The sequence below is a fragment of the Pseudorasbora parva genome, chromosome 10 (assembly GCF_024679245.1).
Source record: "Pseudorasbora parva isolate DD20220531a chromosome 10, ASM2467924v1, whole genome shotgun sequence".
In the NCBI taxonomy this organism is placed as follows: Eukaryota; Metazoa; Chordata; class Actinopteri; order Cypriniformes; family Gobionidae; genus Pseudorasbora; species Pseudorasbora parva.
Window position 1 is genome coordinate 7,403,353 of NC_090181.1, and position 21,058 is coordinate 7,424,410.

Consider the following 21,058-nt stretch of genomic DNA (forward strand, 5'->3'; position numbering starts at 1 on the left):
CACACAGAGACGCAATACATGGAAGAGTAATATTTAAATAGTATTTGATATACACAGACACTCATATAAGTTATTCGGCTACAGTCTGGAGCCCTGCGTGACGCGACTGAACACAGCTGCGGGACCGAATATAACGTTAGTCTACTTGAGAGTCGATGCTATACAGATACTATCGTCACATTTTTAACATTTCAGTATGTACTTGGTACCGAAGTACCGGTACTTGTGACATCCCTACATACAACCATGTTTAATTTTCGTAAGGGGATCATGGTTCTGTGTAATCACAAACTGTATTAATCTATCGTCTCACATGCCTACCTAAACTAACACGAGTCAGTGCATCAGATTTTGAGGTAAAACTTTTGTCGTCTTAACGTCATAAGCTTAAGAATTGTTGCCGCGAACAAGGAAAAAACTATAATTATGCTAATTAAAATGATTATTAATGAAAATATGAACTTATCTTAAAACATCTGCAACCAGTGGCTTTGCCTTTTGCATTCCTTTCAAAATGACAGTTTGGGAGCGAATAAAAACGAATCAAGGCAGGAAGCATGTGAAACAACCAAGCGCTGGGTAGAATCAACCAAGCATTGTGACCCAGCAGGTTTAACCCAACAACTGGAAATTTGAAACTACCCAATGGTGTTTAAAATGTGATCAAATAAACCAACAAAAATTACCCAACAGTCTTAACCCAGCATTTTGGGTTAAAAAAATTATAATTGTTAATATATAATTGTGAGTTTGCCAGTTTATGCAGTTATAAGTTGGAATACTGGATGTATTCTAACTTATAAATATAGAACCTGCTAACTCACTAAATATTATGACAGATTATGGCAAAGTGCTGTGTACATAAAGAAAAATCCACTCACACAAATGACATTGGTAATCTGCCAAGAAAAGATGGAGAGATTGAGAGTCAAAATGAATTGACACTGTTAACAAAACTTGAATTATTTAATCTGGAACGTAAATTTGGCAACAGTGCAAAAATTGGCATTGCTTACCAAATGAAAACAACATTCGCATACATTGCATATGAAGCAAAGCGATTCAAGCACTCACACATTAACTGAAGTAAACCCGAAAGGTTGTGAATTGTTGCATGTTCATGTGAAATGCATGAGAGCTATACGGCCTCATAGACACACAATAATACTTGTGCGCTAATCATACAGCTCAACTGACTGTGTTGCAGTGGTTTAAGCAACAATGGCACCATTGAACATAGCAGTCCATAAGCAAACTTTTGACCAGATCTTACATTCACATCCATATAATGGAGTCCAAAGTCTGACACTACAAAATGGCTTCTATTTTATATTATTTTCTAGCTCAATATAGATAATACATAGACAATTAGATATCACATATTCACTAATAACTAATTGCCTCAACAAGCTCCTAATTTACTGCTTATTAAAGTCAGTAAAGTAGTTTTTATAGCGTTTAAGTTAGGTAGTGGGTAGGATTAAAGGATGTAGAATAAGGCATTAATATGTGCTTTATAAGTAGCTACTAATAAACAGCCAATATCCTTGTAATATGCATGCTATAGCGAAAATTGAACCCTAAAATAAAGGTTTGTCTGTCACAACCAATTACATATCAAACTGCTGATCATGAAGCTCCCTACATGCATGGAAAATGATGTGGTTATGCTTTTACTGGCTTCATTTATGCCGTAGTTGTTTTATTTGATGAGGGTTAGTTATCTGTTGTGTGGTGATGTTTGTTCGTCATTTTACTTAATGGTTGTTGATTGTCATTAAGTGTTTATGTCTGTGTATGTTTTTAACTAAACTGATTTGAATGCAATGTAATATTGATAAAACACGAGATGTGTAAATCAAATGTGTTGGCCTGGCCAAAAGGCCCAGAGTGAAGGTTCATTTCTGCAATTCCATCAGACCCAGCTCAAATTCACCAGGCCGGTGTGACTTCATCGCGGCTCTTAGGGGTCCCAGAGACGGTGGTGTGAGTCCTGGTAGGTGCAGGGGTGTGAGGGACGGCTCGACGTAGGTGCAAGGGGGAGGAAAAAGAGAAGTCGTGGGAATGTGTGGGGTGTGGGGGGTTTTAGAGACAGTTTGGGATAGATGGATGCCGTTCTGCAGAACGCCGGTCACCGATGGTGCTACAGTGAGGTGTAATTTCATGGATGAAGTCAAGACATACACAAGAGGTGCCAGGGAACAGTGAGGACATTTTTGAGCCACTGTCAGCCATTTCTGAGCAGAGCTGTTGGCATCCATACCTGATCCCGACTGTTACACACCGGTAAGAGATATGTCATTTTGTTATTGAAGAGAACTTGCCGGCACTAATACTTCATTGACATTTTGGTCGGAATAAAAACATCAACACTGTATATTATAAAATACAGTGATATTATACATTTAAATAGTTTGAAACTGATAAATCCTTAGCTTTATATGGTCATGTTACACTGTAAATAAAACATTATTGGAGAGTACATTTTACGAGAAAATACTATTTCAGTCTTTCTACTTCGCTGAAAAACAATGATATGATCAATAAGTTATGACAACATGTGTTTTTACATTGCTTAAACTCATAAAATAAGTTGATTCAACTTAGCAAAGTAAAGATTCAACTAATAAGTCATTTTAATGTAATTTAAGTTGATTGCATTTAAAAATGTAAGGCAGCAACTGTTTTACAATGAATGCTTTACTTACAGATTTGTGATATTTACAAGCAATTTCTGAGTGAAAATTGTTTCTACACATTTTTTTTTCAATGTACACGTCACATAATGGCTATGAATATCATTTCAGAAACATAAAATGTTTTGACAGAGCAATTCAAGAAATGTTAAATTCAATGTCAAATGCATTTTCACCCCCTTCATTTTAGGCGGTGAGATTCATTCGAGGCCGATGGCTTTTAAGGAGGTTAGTGCATATCACTCATTCATTTCTAATTTGACATTTCACCATTTATAATAAGTGAGATTAGTTGTATTTTACAGTTTATATAAATACGGATCAAAAGTATGGAAACATTACTATTTTAATATTTTTGAAAAAAAGTATCTTATGCTTATCAAGCCTGCATTTATTTGATCAAAAACACATCAGGAAACATTTTAAATAATGGTTGTCTATTTAAATATACTTTAAAATATAATTTATCCCTGTGATGCAAAGCTGAATTTTCAGCATCATTACAGTGTCACATGATCCTTCAGAAACCCTTCTAAATCTGTCTAATCATTCTTTCTTTTTCTGTATTTTTAAGAGACTTCTTTCAAAAACACTAAAAATAGTAATGTTTCCAAACACTTGACGGTGCTGTCCCTGGGGTATACGGTTTGAACACTATGCCGTGTGTGTGTGTGTGTGTGACGGCCCTGTTGATTCGATATAAACCTCACTCTTGCACTCAGAATCAGCTGACCGTCCCGCTGCTCACCTCCATCGCGGCAGCAGTGCTCGGCTCCCTCCAGATAGGATACCACACAGGCAACATCAACGCCCCTGCCCGAGTGAGTACAGTTGACTTTGGGGGGGGGGGCAGCCGCTGGTTAGCATGGTTTCTCAGTTTACATACAAACTTCTCAGGGCCCTCGTAAAACACTGAATAAACTTTACAGAGTCACAGAATATTTCTCTTCAGCCAGCGTTGGATTTGGAACGCTCCGTATTTGCGCACAGGTAGCTATGATGTCTAGCTTGTGTTGATTTATCGTCTGTGTGTGGATATAGTCCAGTTCCCTCCGGTCGGTTTTTCATTATGAAAACATTGGGACTGGTCTCAAAATATTAGTCATGTCTTTCAAGCAAGTGAAATTCAGAGTAAAGTATTAAAATTACAGACTGCTCTGAGTTTTTTGTCCGTGTTAGCATTACGTATGCTGTTTGCTTGTTGATGTATTATGTAGTGTCTGAAATGAAAGCACTGACTCATTTCTTATTAAAGACTAAGATGCATTGTATATTTTTGAGATCCAAATGCCTATATTTAGTGTGTTCATGCTGAATCCAGAATGTGCATGTGTGAGCATGTAGCAAGGTGTGGTACTTATACTGTATATTATTAACATCCTTTTGGTTTTCTTCATTGAGGTCATTGAGGAGTTTTTTAACACAACATGGAGATCCAGACACAATCAGTCAATTCCAGAGCACAGCCTCACGTTCTTGTGGTCCCTCTCTGTTAGTATTAAGGACTTTGGAGCACTGCTTGGTTCACTGGGGGTCAAAGGTCTTGCTGACACTTTTGGAAGGTAAGAAACCTTAGGCCCTGTCCCAAATGGCACACTTCATGTCTTGTGGACTTACAATGGCCATTGCGTGCGCATGTCCGTTAAGTCTACAAGACCGCAGGGTGTCCCATTCGTCATTTAAGCTTAAAGGGTGCTCGTGAGCCCCCTTTGCGGCTGCCATGCGCCCTCCATACGCACTTCAGCTGAGCCCGCAAGTTACGCAGAGGACTTCTACCCGGCACTCAAAGCGGCATTACGCCGTGAAAGTGCAGACTCAGAGGAAGACCGTGAGGGTTTAGGGTGCCATTTGGGACAGAGCCTGTGTTGCGTCCTACATGATACACTACACACTATGCACTTATACACTATGTACTCATCAGAGTAGTGTATGAATTTGATACGGTTATTTTGTCACTCACTGTTGGAGTCTGATAACACCCCCCATGTCTGCATTTACATTAGTTGAGTGTATAAAGTGTCCAACATTCCACAATTAGTTTTCCATTAATCCATCTATCTATCTATCTATCTATCTATCTATCTATCTATCTATCTATCTATCTATCTATCTATCTATCTATCTATCTATCTATCTATCTATCTATCTATCTATCTATCTAATTCATTTAATTTTACCCCCAAACATTGTATTAATAATTATTCATCATTAGTAACCCTATATATTTTAGCAATATTTCATCCCATTTAAATAATGAATGAATGAGTATTATGCAATTCACTTTAAAAAATATCTTTCTGATACCATTTTACATAATTTCAGTTTGTCGCAAATATGGGTATTTCAATAGGCATTCATAAAATATTACTCCCAAACCCTGTATTAATAATTATTCATTATTACTTACACTAATGATATGTTTTACAATATTGTATCCCATTTAAATGAATCAATGAATGAATCAATGAATGAATTTTGTTCCATTAACCAAATTAAATTTAGAGCGTAAACGCATGAAATAGCTTCCGGTAAAGAGAAGTTATATTGTTATTAAAGAGAAGGCATATTATTAATTTGGAAAATAGCACATTTTGAAATAATTCTATCCATACATTTCCTTGCAGGCGTAATGCAATTCTGATAGTGAATGGCTTATCAGTGGTGGGTGCCTCTCTGATGTTCATGAGCAAAGCCACAGCGTCATTTGAAGTGCTTATCGTGGGTCGGCTGATCTTTGGTTTGTTCTGCGGCCTGGTGATGAGCCTGAACCCGCTGTACATCCAGGGTGTCTCGCCCACAAACCTCCGCGGTGCCTTTGCAACTCTAAACCAGGTCTCCTTCGCCTCAGGCATTCTGCTGGGCATGGTGAGACACACCTGCTCCCATTCCGTTTGCAGCTTTGCCCTTAAAAGTTACGTGAATCGTAAATAACTGAGGCCTGGATCTCATCAATGCAAGCCTGATGGTTTGTTGTGTGCAGGTGGTGGGCTTGGAAACAGTATTGGGTACAGAGAAATACTGGTCCCTGATGCTGTCTCTGTCCCTTATTCCTGCAACGCTCCAGTATATAAGTCTTCCTTTTTGCCCCAAGAGCCCCCGCTACCTCTTCATCAACAGGGGCAAAGAAAAAGAAGCAGAGGCGGGTGAGTTAATCAAGTTCAAGTTCATTTTTATTCATAAAGCACAATTAAAAACAACAGGCATTGTACCAAAGTGCGTTACAGTAGAAAACTTTTTGTCAAGACAAGAATAAAAGTAAAACTAACTCATAAGATAACAATAACACCTTGTAGGTAAGCCAATACCAACTAAAACGCCTGTAAAACTCAGGCAATGCCATAGGCTAAAGAGAATAAATGAGTCTTCAATCTAGCTTTGGATGTGTTTAATGGGGGGATCTCACTACAACTGGAGGTGCATTCCACAACTGCAAAAGCTCGGTCGCCCTTGGTCTCTAAGCGGGACAGAGGAACAGAAAGAAGCAATTGGTTACATGAACGAAGAAATCTTGGTACAGAATATGATTGAAGGAGAACAGCAATATACTTTGGGGCTAGCCCATGCTAAAGCTTTATATACATACAATATAACCTTAAAATCAACTCTGTCTCTGACTTGTAGGCAATGTAAGGAAATGTGAATGACAGTTCCTTTGGGACAGAATATTGACTTTTGACTGACTTAGAAATAGACATATTGAATCTACTGTGAAGAGAAGTTCGAGCCAGCATCCTTCTTTCTTTCCTTTGTCAGCCCTGAGAAAGCTTCGGGGAAATCCAGAGATGGTAATGAAGGAAATGGAGGAGATGAGAGAGGAAGCAGCCCATAGTGAAACAGGAGTGACTGTGAGAGAATTCCTCAAGAAGCGACGCTACAGACAGCCGATAATACTCGTGCTTATCATAAACCTGGGCAGCCAGTTATCTGGATTCAATGCGGTTTGTGTTCCAATTGAAAACCCCATATTGCCCATCACTGCAATATCTTATTTAAACATAATCATATTTCAAAGTACTTGTTTTTCTAGGCTATATTTATACTTATCTCCATACGTCTGATATTAGATGGGGTTGAAACTATTTATTCTAAGTCAGAATAAGTCAGTTGAATGCAAGGCTTGACTTGAACACTATTTTTGTATCTGATTAAAGGCTCCGGTATACTTCAAGTGAAATTTAAGAATGAACTGATGTGACATCATTTCTAACCATATCATGCCAAAGCAAAGTTCGTTTGGAGTCTGTTTTGGGAGTTCGAAACAGAATGCCATAGCGAACTTTCCTGAAAACAGCTGGTAAACATCTTTGTGTTACCCTTGGTCCGTCCGTGGCGATTGCATAAGCGTGGAGGCTCCACCTTCTTTCACGTGGAAATCTTTTCCACTTCACATCACCTCACAAGTCAATGGAGGTCAGAAGTCAGAAGAGGAAAAACGTCCAAAATTGATATTTTCTTAACTTTGTTATGTTTACTTTATTATTGAGAGAAAAGCTTGCAGCACATATTTACATATTCATCTAACCGTCGTTCTCCGCTGTTTGGGCGGTGTCGGACGTTTGCTAACAGTAAATCGCTGTGCACATAATTCGAACTTCATTTTACCTCTAAACAAAGAACGAAAAAGAGCTTCATTGTGAGTATATCGGGGCCTTTAGCAAAAATTCCCTTTTATATCCCCAATTTTGGACATAGCATTTATTTTTGTAGTTCTGTAGCCCATTTTGTCCCATGTCTCTAGAACAAGTGAAGATATATTCCATATTGTAGCTAGTTTCAGTCTTTCACATGTCTCTTATTTTTCTTCCAGATCATAAATTATTCTACAAAAATGTTTGCCCAATCAAATTTTGATGAAGCCAAATATCTGACACTAGGGGTGGGGGCCGTGAATGTGGCGTTCACGATAGTAGCAGTGAGTATCCATTACATGATATACAATTTCAGTCTACTGTTATTGGTGATTACTGTTAGACAAGGCAAGTTTATTTATATAGCACATTTCATACACAATGGCAATTCAAAGTGCTTTACATAGAAATAAATTAAAATATAACAAATGTAAAAGAAAAAGAATAAAATGTGTAAAAATAAAAATAGAAACAGTTGTAAAGAGAATTCCAGATAGATTCCTATCTGTCTGATTCTAAATTCGGGTACTCCTATCTGAGATGGAAACTGTAATAAGTTTAAAGAATCCTTATTATTGTCAGTGGTAGTTGTACGGTTACATTGTGCACTCAGTAATTGTTTGTTTATGTTTTACTCTTCTATATAGTAAAGGAGAATTTTTAACATGACCCACTTTATGTAGAATAAAAGTGTTATTTTTCAGCTCAATTTAGCGTGTCACTGTTGCAAAGTTCATCAATTATGGAAGCAGTTAAATTCAGCTATAAGCTCTTCCAATGCAATAGTTGCTTTATTCAGTTCCAGTCAGTTCAATGTTGGTTCAGTTTGGTTCAATAACAGTGTCAATGTTGAAAAGTTATTATCCAAATCAACTGCAGTTCATTTAATAATATGACTGTCTCAGATGGATTATGATGATGAAGATGCAGTGTTAACGATAATCCAAAATAAGAGAAAGTCAATGTAACAGTGCGAATGAACACAAACAACACCAGATAAAGAATAACTGAACTGGCACGCCCGGAGCATGGCAACGTGAGGCGGCATCTCATCCCTTCTCAGGGAACCATGCTGCAGTTGTAACCTAGACATTCCCTTTCGAGGGAACTCATCGCAGCATCAGTGGATGCTATGGGGATGTCAGTACCAACTACACCATGCTGACCAGTGCCTGCTGGAGGTACAAGTAATCTAAAACCCTAGGTCAAGTCAAGACCACTTAAAGCCGAGCTACAAGCTACATCTAACACCATAACTCTGCTCTCTTAACTTACCTTCCTTTGAAACACTGCAGTCTTCACACAGCACACAGACCAGCGGTTTCCTGAAGAAAATGAAGCTGATTACATGTTTTCAGGTGCCCTTTTTATATGTTTGTGACATCATCATTGCATCAGCCTGGAAAGGTTTGTCAGACACTGGGTTCCACCAGACGTGTCCCCATAACATCAACTGACGTGGCGTTGAGTTCCCTCCAAAGGGAACTACTGAACCAACTAGAGAAAGGTTTGACATACCAATCGAACAATGAACAACCAATGACAAGCAAGGACAATCAGGAACACCGGAACAAAGGAAACAGAAAACAAAGAGAAACAAACTAAAAGTCTTTGAAAATTAAACACAATGGCCCTCATTTATCAAAAGTGCGTACACCAAATTTCCAGCGTACACCTTGTGTACACACAAACCCACGGTGACTTTGAGATTTATCAATATGGACGTTGGCGTACGGCACGCTCAAATCCTACGCCAGCTCAGGAGGTGGTGTACGCACGTTTGGAGTTAGTGCAAAAACGCCAGCCTGGTCTCATTGGAAAAACGTACCTGTGGCAACGTTTTTGCAAACCTCAAAATACGTACCAATAGGTACATATCGCGACAGTTTCAAAGTGAAATGTCCACTGGGTGGTGCTAAAAGCTTCGTTTTTTTCCGGAACAGATGTGCGTGAATCTGGTTACGTTGGTTTTTTAACCTACACCCACACTAAACCCTAAACCCACCCGATAGCGTTAACAAAAGAAAATTTTACAAAAATAAGATTATATCCATGTCATTTTAGCTTATTTTTTGAACTCGTCTTTGAGCTCTTTTATCATGCCCTGTTTTTCACGGGATTCGTTCCCGAGCTTTCAGCATGGCTAGTTCAAATCTGTACCAGCTGAGCTATCGAGCAAGCTTAATAGGTCAGAAAATCCAAACATATGGAGCTGGTTAAGTGACGCAAACTCCAAAATGTATTCGTTTACAAATCCTGGACTATGGTAAAAAAAAAAAGAAAACGATAAAAAATGCTGTCTTACTGCCTCTAGTGTTCATTTCACTTTGAAACTTGTCTGTACTCAGTCATCTCACTAGTCCACTAGTCAGGGCACTGATCAGGGAGTCAGCATTGACTTATGTCCTGATTGAGATGCGCCCGATCTCCACGTCGGAGAAGTTTCGCTTCTTTGCCGTCTTCCGTGTGTCCATGGCGTAAAATGAGGGCGTGCGGGAGGCGGAGACTTGACTATATAGGGGCGTGTTATTCTAATGACGATCGTTTTCAGCTACGGCATTTATCAAGGGCAGGTATTGCGTACACCTGGATTGCAGAGGTGCGCACAGCTTCATAAATCAGGCGGTGAGAGGTGTGTAAGCATAATCTTACGCCAACATATACGCCCGTTTCTACGCAAGATTGATAAATGAGGGCCAATGTGACATTGCCTGAATATTAACTGACTTTTAAATCATTAGATCATGATCTTGTTCATTAAATTAAAAATGTTACGTTTTTCTCTTCTGCAAAGTTCTTTTTGGTGGAGAGAGCGGGACGCAGGAAGTTGTTGCTCGCTGGATTTCTGTCACTAGCACTCTGCAACTTACTGATGACCATCACATATTCCATACTGGTGAGATCGAGGGTCCGTCTTGTTCCCAAACTCCTGAGATCAAAATTTTTGACTTTTACTCATCTCTACCCCTTCTGTCTTATCCTCAGACCTTAGTTCCAGGCATCCGTAATATTCAGGTGCTGGTGGTTTTCTTCCTGATCTCAGCGTATGAAGTGGGGCCTGGGCCGATCTCTTGGTTCATTGCCGCTGAGCTTTTCGACCAGTCAGCCCGTCCCATTGCCATGGCCTTCACTAGTATGCTTAACTGGGGAGGGAAGTTTATACTAGCACTGCTCTTTCCACCTCTGCTGGTATGTGCATCTCAAAGAATAACACAAGATCTTTACTTTACAAGTTTACTTTAACAGCTCAACCTTGTTTGCAGAAAATGTGTGGGGCCTTCGTCTACCTCCTCTTCATGTGTATGGCCTTGCTCGCCTTCACCTACACCATGTTTCGTCTTCCTGAGACCAAGGGACGCACTTTTGATGACATTGCGGCTGAGTTCCGTGGGGCAGAGGGCATTCCACTACATAACAAGACCACGTTTAACACGTTTACCTGATCACTTTCAGCTTTAGGGTTAGCGGGACCAGTAAACAGTGATAAACTCAAATGCAACTGATGTGCTAATACATAATAATGAGTGTCGAGTTATATCACGGATCCTGAATAGAATGTAATCAGAACAAGTTAACCTTATATTCTAAAACAGGACACCCTTGTAGACGTTCACAGACGAAACATGACCTTTGTGAACTCTCAAAACTCTCTGGTTTGTATACTCTTGCCAGATTTTTATTTGGTAAACAAAGATCGAGAAAAATTGACGGTAAGACAAACTGACGAGAATATTGACAAGTATAAACCCAACGAAACTACTTGATAAATATGTCTTAGGAAATCCATGTAAACTGTTTTCGATTGATATGCATTCCCTGAGATGATTGCAATGTTTTTCACATTAATCCTTAATTGTTTCCCCCCATTTAAACATTGATAAAACATGTGAATATGATTGTAAACATGAAATAAAAGATTAAGCATTTCAGCATTTTGTTCCAATTTACCAAGAAGTGCAACACATTGCTCTAATTTGCGTATTTGCCCTTCTCTTTGTTTTATTCTTTTGGATTTATTTTGGAAACTGTATTTCATAAGAGCCTTTGCAAAAGAGAATATTGAGGACATTACATTGTGAACATCTTATGATCTCAAAAAAAGAAAAACTCACTTTCTTGTTGCATGTTGTCATAACAAGCTAATTATGAGATTACAAGAACAGAGAGAACTTCTCGTTAGCAGGACCCGTTAAAAACAAATACTAGAACAAACACTCTCTCTACCGTGGAATAATGAAATGCACTCGAAAGAAGCCACAGAGTTTTACAGCTCAATTAAGTAGACCTGTAAAATATCGCAGCATTTCTTAACAGTCCCTCATAGTCCAGTAATGAGATCCGTTTGAAACTGTCAGCTTTCGTGAGGAGATCCCGTCACTTAGTCATGTGAAGCATGTGCTTGTTATGTCTAATTGCTCTCTATGAAAACAAGCAGCAGAGATATTTAATCTAATGTAACCTAGCAGTTCAACAACACTGATTAAAAAAAAAAAAAAAAACTAGATGGGTCACTCAGAGGGCAGACCTTTGAATTTTGGCTTGCACCTGAAATTACAATTATTCTGTTTATTCCAAAGATAAATAGCATAATTATTAAGCAAACATATTACAAAAAGAAATTAATAAAACAAACAGATTGATGACATTGTTTAAAGTTGCACTGTATAGTATTTATGAGGATCTATTGACAGAAATGCAATTTAATATACATAACTATGTTTTCATTGGTGTATAAAACCCTTACATAATGTTCTGTTATGTTTTATTACCTTAGAATGAGTCATTTCTATCTAAATACACTCCGGATCCCCTTACAGTGAAATCGGCATTTTGCGCCGTCATGTTTCTACTGTAGCCCTAAACGGACAAACTGCTCTACAGAGCGCTAGCTACTCTCTGCTGTCTCAGACGACATCTTTGTCCTCTGTCAGCCACCGTAGCTTCTCTATGTGCTTCGAAAGGGAGGGGTGAGCAGTGGGTGGTTACAGTTCACAACCTCACCACTAGATGCTGCTAAAATTTACACAGTGCACCTTTAAATGAAGATTAAAAGTATCTGGAGGGACATGTTTCGTCTTCAAAAATTGTACTCACTATTAATGTTTTGTTTATTGAACTGTTGTGTAAAAGCAATATAAAATTCACAATCAATCTGTGGTTCTGAATCTTGGGAATTTGTTGAAATTGTTCTTTTGTCTGGGTCAACTAGAACAACAACTTGTCAGCTAGTTAGTCTACTGTGTAACTTTAGAGCACTGTATACAATGCTCACTATAACAATTATAAAACTGAGTCAAATAAAAATCGAATTGACTGATATTGCCAATTCATTTAAGCAGATTGTATTTTGGGATACACAACATGAGCTGTTTTATAGCTTACTGAACATTTTTGGAAAATACAACGTCAAACCATCGTCCAGGTATTTCATGTATAATTAAAAAATACTGCATTAGAAATAGTGTAATATGGCAGTGTGCTATTTAGTTGTTCCTTACAAATCGTTCAGCTGAAAACATATAAATATTTTATATGAAAACGACGGGGGGAGTTCATGATCTATTGCATATTATTGAGCACCAAAGTTGTGTCCCATTATACTCTTATCTACAACTCCAACATAATCCAGACAAATTTAAATTTAATACTTTGAAAATGGAGGATTTTCGCAATACTTGTACTTAACCCTACCCCTAAAACTAACCCCACCTATAATGAATCCCTAAAATCAGTTGGAAGTTATGTAGAAGCATCTAACCCTGATTGTAAGCCTAAACTTGGCATGAGTTGTAAACTTGAATCTGACTCAAATCTGATTGGTTGATTGTAATGTTAATCCAGGATCATGTTGCACTGAAATCAGGTTCATCTGATGTCACATCCTGTGCCTCCCCATTAAAGCATTCATGAGTTCCTTCTTTTGATGCCATTTTCAGTCTACCCAGATAACTAGCATGATTATGCTAATAATAATTCAACTGATAATTCTGCAACATATTTCAGGTATGATATTATTAACTTATAATATCATTGTTTTGGACAACTGAAAAAATCTAACAAATTTCTTATTATTTTTCAGAAGCCAGTGATGTTACACAGACTCCAATATTATGGGCTTCACGGGGTAAATCTGCACAAATGGACTGCAGTCATACTAAAGATTCTTCCTATTTCTACATGTACTGGTTCCGACAACGCCCGGGAGAGACAATTAAACTCATTGCGTTCACAACGATAACCGGCAAGCCAGACTTTGGTGAATTTTCTGATGAGAAATACTCAGCCGATAAGACTGTAGCAGAGCGTGGATCTTTCACAGTAAATAAACTGGAGCCTGACGACAGTGGTGTGTATTTCTGTGCAGTGAGTGAGCACAGTGACACAGACTTACTCTGCTGCTGTACAAAAACCTAAAATGTTAACGCTTGTACACAGCCTAATATACCTGCAAGACAGAACAGGTGTAACACACAGGTGCTAACTAGATAGATTAAGGTTGATGACACTCTTTGATGTTGGCCTAAAAGTAAATCGTTTTAAAAGCTTGAGGTTTGAAGGTTTTACTGTCAGATAGAGAGACATGAAGACAGGAAAACTAATAAAATCATTGGGACGATCCCAGTTTGTCCTTACCTGACCATGAAGATGCCAAAACAAACCTGTTCAGTCAACCTCTTCAGATGCATTAGACTTTATGAGAGCACACCACATTAGACTACATAGACTAATCCCAGCCATTGCTAACATGTTAACTAGTATTTATGCATTGTTGGCATGTTGCTAGATAATGCTAGCATGATTTACCATGTTTGCTAGACTTGCTAAATGTTTTAACATGTTGCTAGGCATTAACATGTCCTTGTTCTGGCATGTTGCTAGCATGATTTTACAATGCTAGCACGTTTAACGTATTGCTGGCATATTTATAACATGTTCGATAGCATTCATTAACATGTTGCTAACGCATGCCATTAGCATTTTTTAGACATTTTGTTTAATAAAAGTATCATTGCACATGTTAACTCTTGATTAGAGTATTTGTAAAGTAATAGTAGGCTTTCTGCTTAGTATAGCTATTTATTTTGATGCAGAACTTGGCCTGTAATCACAGCTGCTGAATGGAGGCAGTGCGATTGCATGATATTGGTTTTACAGACACACTAGTAGCAGTTATATTATCTGGTTTTGCTCCCCCAATGAAAAAAAAAAAGCCAGAGCAGCCCTGTTGCAACACTGACCGATACACAGCAGTGTGTGAGCCACAATAGGACATGAATCCAGTAGATGGTGCTAAAGGCTAACATTTACAAACACCTTTATCTATCTGTAAATGCGGGACCAGTGCTCTAAGTTTGGTTTTTGTGCCTTAAGTCAATTATTTTTTAATTCAAACTGTCATTTTTTCAAACGCTCTTCCTGTTCAGGCCATTGACAAAATGAACACCAGTTTCCTAAAGGGTTCAATAAAACACTATAAAGGGACAGAGTGATGCCATAGTGATGTCACATCCTGTGCTCCTGTATTTAAGCGTTCATAGTTTTCTTCTGCATTTATGGCATGTCTAGTCTAGCCAGAGAACTAACATGATTATACCAATTATTATTAAACTGTTTATTCTGAAACATATTTCAGGTTGGATAAGTTTGTGTATCTGAATACATTAGTGTTTTGTAATATGTATTTTGTTTAATCTAGCTATTTTTATTATTATTTTTCAGAAGCCAGTGATGTTACACAGACTCCAATATTAAGGGCTTCACGGGGTAAATCTGCACAAATGGACTGCAGTCATACTAAAAGTTCACTCTATATCTGCATGTACTGGTTCCGACAATGCCCAGGAGAGACAATGAAACTCATTGCGTTCACAATGACAAACCTCAAGCCAGACTTTGGTGAATTTTCTGATGAGAAATACTCAGCCGATAAGACTGTAGCAGAACGTGGATCTTTCACAGTAAATAAACTGGAGCCTGACGATAGTGGTGTGTATTTCTGTGCAGTGAGTGAGCACAGTGACACAGACTTACTCTGCTGCTGTACAAAAACCAATGACAAATGGCAGAACTTTTTAAAACCACATAAATGTCATAACTTCGTAAACCACACATTCCTGTATTATCCAGCCTACAAATAAATGTGACTTTTTTGCTAATTAAATCTAAGTGCATACTATATTTGCTTTTATCCAAAGAGACTTGTAAATGAGGAACATCAAAAGCAATTTATCACAGCAAGTTCATAAAGCAGGAGTGTCCAATCAATCCTACTCCTGGAGTGCCACTGTCCTGTATAGATTAACTCCAATCCCAATAAAACCAACCGAACCAGCTAATCAAGGTCTTACTTGTGGAGGACAAAACCTGCAAAAAATAATCAAATAGAAAACAATCGGGATAGGGCTCGGGCAGAAATCATGTTGATGGATGCGGTTATTAACGTTACTGTAGTGTGAAGCAGAGCAGAACCGAGTGTTGAGGAGCTGAGCAAGGCCGCTGGAGCGATTGTTGTGCAACACACGAGCAGCAGGACTTTTATTATGACGGGACACAGTCGCCGGGGCCATTTCCACTCATGAGTATGAGGTAACGCAGCTCTGTTTATCATATTAGATACATTTAAGTATGTTTAAAATGATGTTATGACGTTACTCTGTGCGTTCGCTCAGCGGCTGCTGTGACACTTGTTCACACTGCTTGGATGTTTAAGTTATTTCAACTTAAATTATGTTAAACTGACTTTAAAAAATGAGTTACATCTTGTATAACTAATAAAAACAAGTTTAACATTTCTTAACTTATTTTGATGAGTTAAAACCATGTAAAAACATATGCTGTTGTCATAACTTATTGAACATATCATTTTTTACAGTGTATATATATATATATATATATATATATATATATATATATATATATATATATATATATATATATATATATATATATATATATATATATATATATATTATTTGCGTATTTATTTGTTTTTTATTTATTGTTTTTGCAGGTTTCGTCTTCCATACTTACTAGGCATACTAGAAACTTCCAGGCAGGTGTTTTGAGGCAAATTGGAGCTAAACTCTGCAGGATCAAGTTTGCCATAAAGCAAGTCAATAAATTAATCAAAACTAAATTGAAATATGAATGTAAAATGCAACTGAGGATTATTTTTATGAAATAATTACTATTTAGTAATTTAAACTAAAGTATTAAAAAAACAAGCGAGGTAATTTGTAATATAACACTCAGTGCCTTCATACATTTGAGCTGCAATAAGAATTCAGCAGATGGCGCTAAGACATAACATTTCCTTTAGTTTGGGCATGGAAGCAGCTCTCAGTCCTCAGATTGACATCTCAGTTACTTAGAGGAAACACTGTCACATGATCCAGTTCTATCTAGTCCTACCCACTGATAAAATGAACATCAGCCTTGTGTATTGTTGTTTACCTATCTATTATGGGTATAATTAAATATTTATGATTATAATATGCTGTTTAGACATGTATTTGTTGTGTAGTTGTTATGACGCCCATCACACTAAGTTCTGCTGAGAAGTAGTAGGCGTACTGGAGTAGAGGTTTCTGTCATAGGGTTTTTTTTCCTGCTGACAGTACAAGAAGAAGTTTGTCACACCTAGTTGGAAAAGTTCCTTGTAGCAAATTAGACATCTTACAAATTCAAGTAGTTAACAACAAGTAATATGTTTGTATATCTTGTAATTACATCTGTTCTCCACATTATTTGTGAAACTGAATTCTGATATTGCTTCATGTTGTAATGTTTAATTCATCAGAATTTTAGAAATTAAATATTTGGACAATATTTAACGGGATGTGGTTTAGAACATATCTCATTTGCTTATGCTACTGCTTATGCAACTATACATTACAATGCACCTTATTACACGCCAATTGTTTATGTGGTAACACTTCAGTCTGGTTGCAAAATTAGCATGCATAGAACTGGAATTGGCTGTTTATTAGTATTTATAAAGTACATTTTAATGCCTTATTCTGCATGGCCATATTCTACATCCCTTAATCCTGCCAATAGCTAAGCTTAACAACTACCTTACTAACTATTAATAAGCAGTACCTAATTAGTAGTTTGTTGAGGCAAAAGTCATAGTTAATTAATAGTGAGAACTCTAAAACTAAACTGTAATATGCATGGTAATAAGCAAATAGTTAATAGCGAGAACTGAACCCTAAAATAAAGTTACCAAAAGGACATACAAAGTGACTAACAGTAGTTCACTTTTACATGAACATCCCCTTTGATAACCTTGGGGTTAAGCTTCTTTCATAAGTCAAGAGCTGATAGTTGATGGGTTTCCCCTAGGCCAGCCTAGATCTTTCTCCACTAAACTACAGCACCCGACCCCACCTCTAGAGGCACACCGGGATTATTTAAGCCTCAACACTTTGCTAAATTCAGCTATTCATGATGCGTTTGCATTACGCCCTCTTTTTTGTATCATTGCAATGGCCTGCTTCTATGTGTAAGCTGTTGATTTGCACAAAAGCTTTAAATGTTTTAAATCTTAAATGACTTATTCCTGTTCTTTTTATCTCAGGTCTTCAGGTAAACCAAAACCCATTGGAGATTATTGTTCTAACAGGTGTACCACTTGAAGTCACCTGCTCCATCACAGGCACTGATAACCCAAACCTGTACTGGTACCGCTGGACCCCGACAGATGGTTTCATGCTGATGTTCAGTTCTCTGGGTAAAGGCATGGTGGATCCGGAAAGCATGGGGGATTTTTCATCGAACAGACCAGGGCTTCTTGAGATACGGCTGAAGTCCATGAATGTTACCCATATTGGTTCTGCTGTTTGGTATTGTGCAGCCAGTCCCCACAGTATGGCAGACTACAATGGAGCTGTACAAAAACTCTCAGGCCCTGTTTACACCTGATAGTAAGGTGCATTTTTGTTGATCGGATCACAGGTAGACGAGGGAGATACATTTTCTTTTACACCTGGTGTTTTAGTCACTTTTGTCCATTTTCAACCCATTCTGTCCTAATTTCTTCATGGGGAGGGTCTATGGGTGGGAAGATGTATGAGCTTTTTCAGATCTTTCCTTCTAATAGATGAAATAAGATCATGCAATTGACATATAAACACGACCGGAAATGATGGACAAAACAGATCATCAGAAGCATCAGCTTTTGTTTCTGCTCTGACAGCCACAGGACCCTGAACACTGCAGGTGTGTGTTACAAATCAGGAATGGTGAGAGAACATTGTGCTTGGTTTGTTTTTTCGTTTTCTAACCAAACTTGGGTCTTCAGCCAACAAAGTTTAAATCTCATCTGGCTAGTGCACTTCCCATAATGTTTACACGCTAGGTCAGTAGACATTTACACTACAATAGTAATCCGGTCGAATGAACCGGTCGAACCTCTGGAAGTGGTCGAAATTCAATAAGTTCAAATCACTGGATATGTTCAAAACACTTTAGACTCTGTTGACCTGTAATTTAACATCTGCAGTTAATTTGAAGGATAGATCATATAATTAGAGGCCTTGTTTCAACTTCCTTGATTGAAAGAGGGGACATATCCCTATTTTTTGTCTGAAAGTCATCTGCAGTAAAACTGAACCCTTGTGTTGAGATTGACTTTACTGTTTTTAAATTTGGGGTCCAGGAGACAAGAATGTGAAACAATAATCAATTAAAAAAATACCTTATTAACTTATTTTCTCTTAAAATTCACTACATTAAAATTATGTTACATTGAGTACATTAATGAAACAGTCTAATAAAAATGCAGTTTATTTATTATTTGCTTTTCTTAAAGTTGCAGTGTGTATGAGGATATATTGATAGAAATGCATTATAACTATGTTTTCAGTGGTGTATAAAGACCTCAATTAACCATTATGTTTTTATTACTTTAGAATGAGCCATTTCTATCTAAATACACTCCGGATCCCCTTACAGTGAAATCTCCATTTTGCGCCGTCATGTTTCTACAGTAGCCCTAAAGGGACAAACTGCTCTACAGAGCGCTAGCTACTCTCTGCTGTCCCAGACGACATCTTTGTCCTGTGTCAGCCACCGTAGCTTCTCTATGTGCTTCGAAAGGGAGGGGTGAATGGTAAGTTGCCCTCAAACTTCACAACCTCACAGCTGGTTGCTGAACTTACACAGTGCACCTTTAAACCCAAAGCACTACAGTGAAATAAAAACAAAACACAACAACACTTAAAAAATAAATAAATAACTAAAAACAACCTTTTTAAAATATTCCAAAGTTGAAGCTTTTCTGATGTGCCTATAAATGAAAAAGCTTATGGTCTTAAGTTTACATGAAGGTGAGGAAGTAAAAGAGTGTTGGCAGGACGGAGAGAATGTGAAGGAGTGTATTGACTAATAAGATCACAAAGAAACACAAAGAAGCACCGGTTTAATGTGTTGTGGGAGAGAGGTATGAGTACAAAAGCAGCAGAATTTTGATTATACTGTGTAGCCTGCTTAAAGATTAATCTGGAAGGCCAGAGGACGAGGCATTACAGTAATCGAACCTAGCTGTAATGAAGGCATGTATGAGCCTTTCTGCGTCAGCAAAAGAAAGAAGTAATGATAAAGAAGATGATAGGAGGTCATTTTTGATGTGATGCGTTTTATTAGCGTCTAATGTTAGTTGAGGATCAAAAATGACACCAGGATTCTGCACCTGTGAAGCGGGGAGTACTGTACCATATTAGAGTCAACAACCAAGTTAATATGTTCGACCTTTCGAGTAGCTGCCACCATCATACCAAATAAACATCAGGACAGTTTTTGAGCCGTTCGGTTTTAAGAAGTTATTCTGCATTCTGATCTCTTCTAGACACTTACTCATAATAGCTAACCTACTATGGAAATCAGGGCTAGAGGTGATGTAGATTTAACTATCATCCACATACTGTAGCAGTGATACCCAAGGCCATGCTTCCTGATAATCTGCCCAAGTGGAAGCATATACAGTATATGCTAAATAAAGCTGGGCCAAACGCTGAACCCTGAGGAACGCCCTGTCCTCACAGTCTCAGATTTGCGATTTCTCAGTCTAACAAACTGAGCATGATTTGATTGACACCTAATGAATACTGTAAATGTAAAAGTACATAACATTTTAGCATGTTTATATATATATGATTAATGACTGAATAAAACGTCTTTCTAAATCCCTAGTGTTTTCTAATTCTGTTTTCTTTCTCCAAATGACTCAGACCGAGCAAGTGCTTCATGATGATGAGTTAAATGCTCCAGAAAAACAGTACAGATGTGTGGGTGTGTGGTGCAGACTGTTGAGACAACCTGCAAACATCCTCCTTGAATGATTCAGCTCTGCACCAGTTTCCAACAGCTCTTGTCTTTTGAATTGGTTCAGTCTGAAGATGTTGTATGGGCTTTGAGGCTTGTGAGCAGCAGCAGGTGTGTGAAAGATCTCGAGAACACTCTTACCGCATCCTCCCCAACACCTCAACACTGCTCGCACCACATCCTGCTTTCGACTACAGCAACCTGCAGCAGGCTGATGTTTAAACTCATCTACGCCATTCAAACTAGAATTATTCACATTCTCAAATGACTGTAAAAAACACCAATATTTAGGTCATTCTTTATTTCGGTGGTCCACTTTAGAAATTTTACTGCAACTACATGTCAACTAACTCTCATTGGAGTATTAATATACCATCTGCTTAATATCTGCTAACACTTCATTTTGAT

General features: G+C 37.9%; 1 protein-coding gene across 4 annotated transcripts; it reads left to right on the forward strand.

The window, feature by feature from the left end:
• Nucleotides 1–13,512, forward strand: LOC137090956 (solute carrier family 2, facilitated glucose transporter member 1). Of its 4 annotated transcripts, none has more exons than XM_067454985.1 (13): nt 1–1,996; nt 2,124–2,286; nt 2,887–2,924; nt 3,419–3,517; nt 4,098–4,258; nt 5,321–5,561; nt 5,677–5,839; nt 6,450–6,634; nt 7,504–7,608; nt 10,119–10,220; nt 10,310–10,513; nt 10,588–10,784; nt 13,404–13,512. In XM_067454985.1, the coding sequence occupies exons 3-12, from the start codon at nt 2,910–2,912 to the stop codon at nt 10,765–10,767; spliced, it is 1,455 nt and encodes a 484-aa protein (XP_067311086.1). In that variant the 5' UTR covers nt 1–1,996; nt 2,124–2,286; nt 2,887–2,909; the 3' UTR covers nt 10,768–10,784; nt 13,404–13,512. The 4 variants fall into 4 exon arrangements, with proteins under 4 accessions (XP_067311086.1, XP_067311087.1, XP_067311084.1 ...); XM_067454986.1 differs by lacking the exon at nt 13,404–13,512 and adding an exon at nt 13,188–13,395; XM_067454984.1 differs by lacking the exon at nt 13,404–13,512 and having other exon boundaries at nt 126–135; nt 1,920–1,996; nt 10,588–11,253.
• Nucleotides 13,513–21,058: the final 7,546 nt, after the last annotated feature.

Coding starts and splice junctions, on each gene's coding strand:
- LOC137090956 (XM_067454985.1), top strand. Junction 4,259..5,320: donor CTTGCTGACACTTTTGGAAG/GTAAGAAACCTT, acceptor ATTTCCTTGCAG/GCGTAATGCAATTCTGATAG. Junction 6,635..7,503: donor AGTTATCTGGATTCAATGCG/GTTTGTGTTCCA, acceptor TTTTTCTTCCAG/ATCATAAATTATTCTACAAA.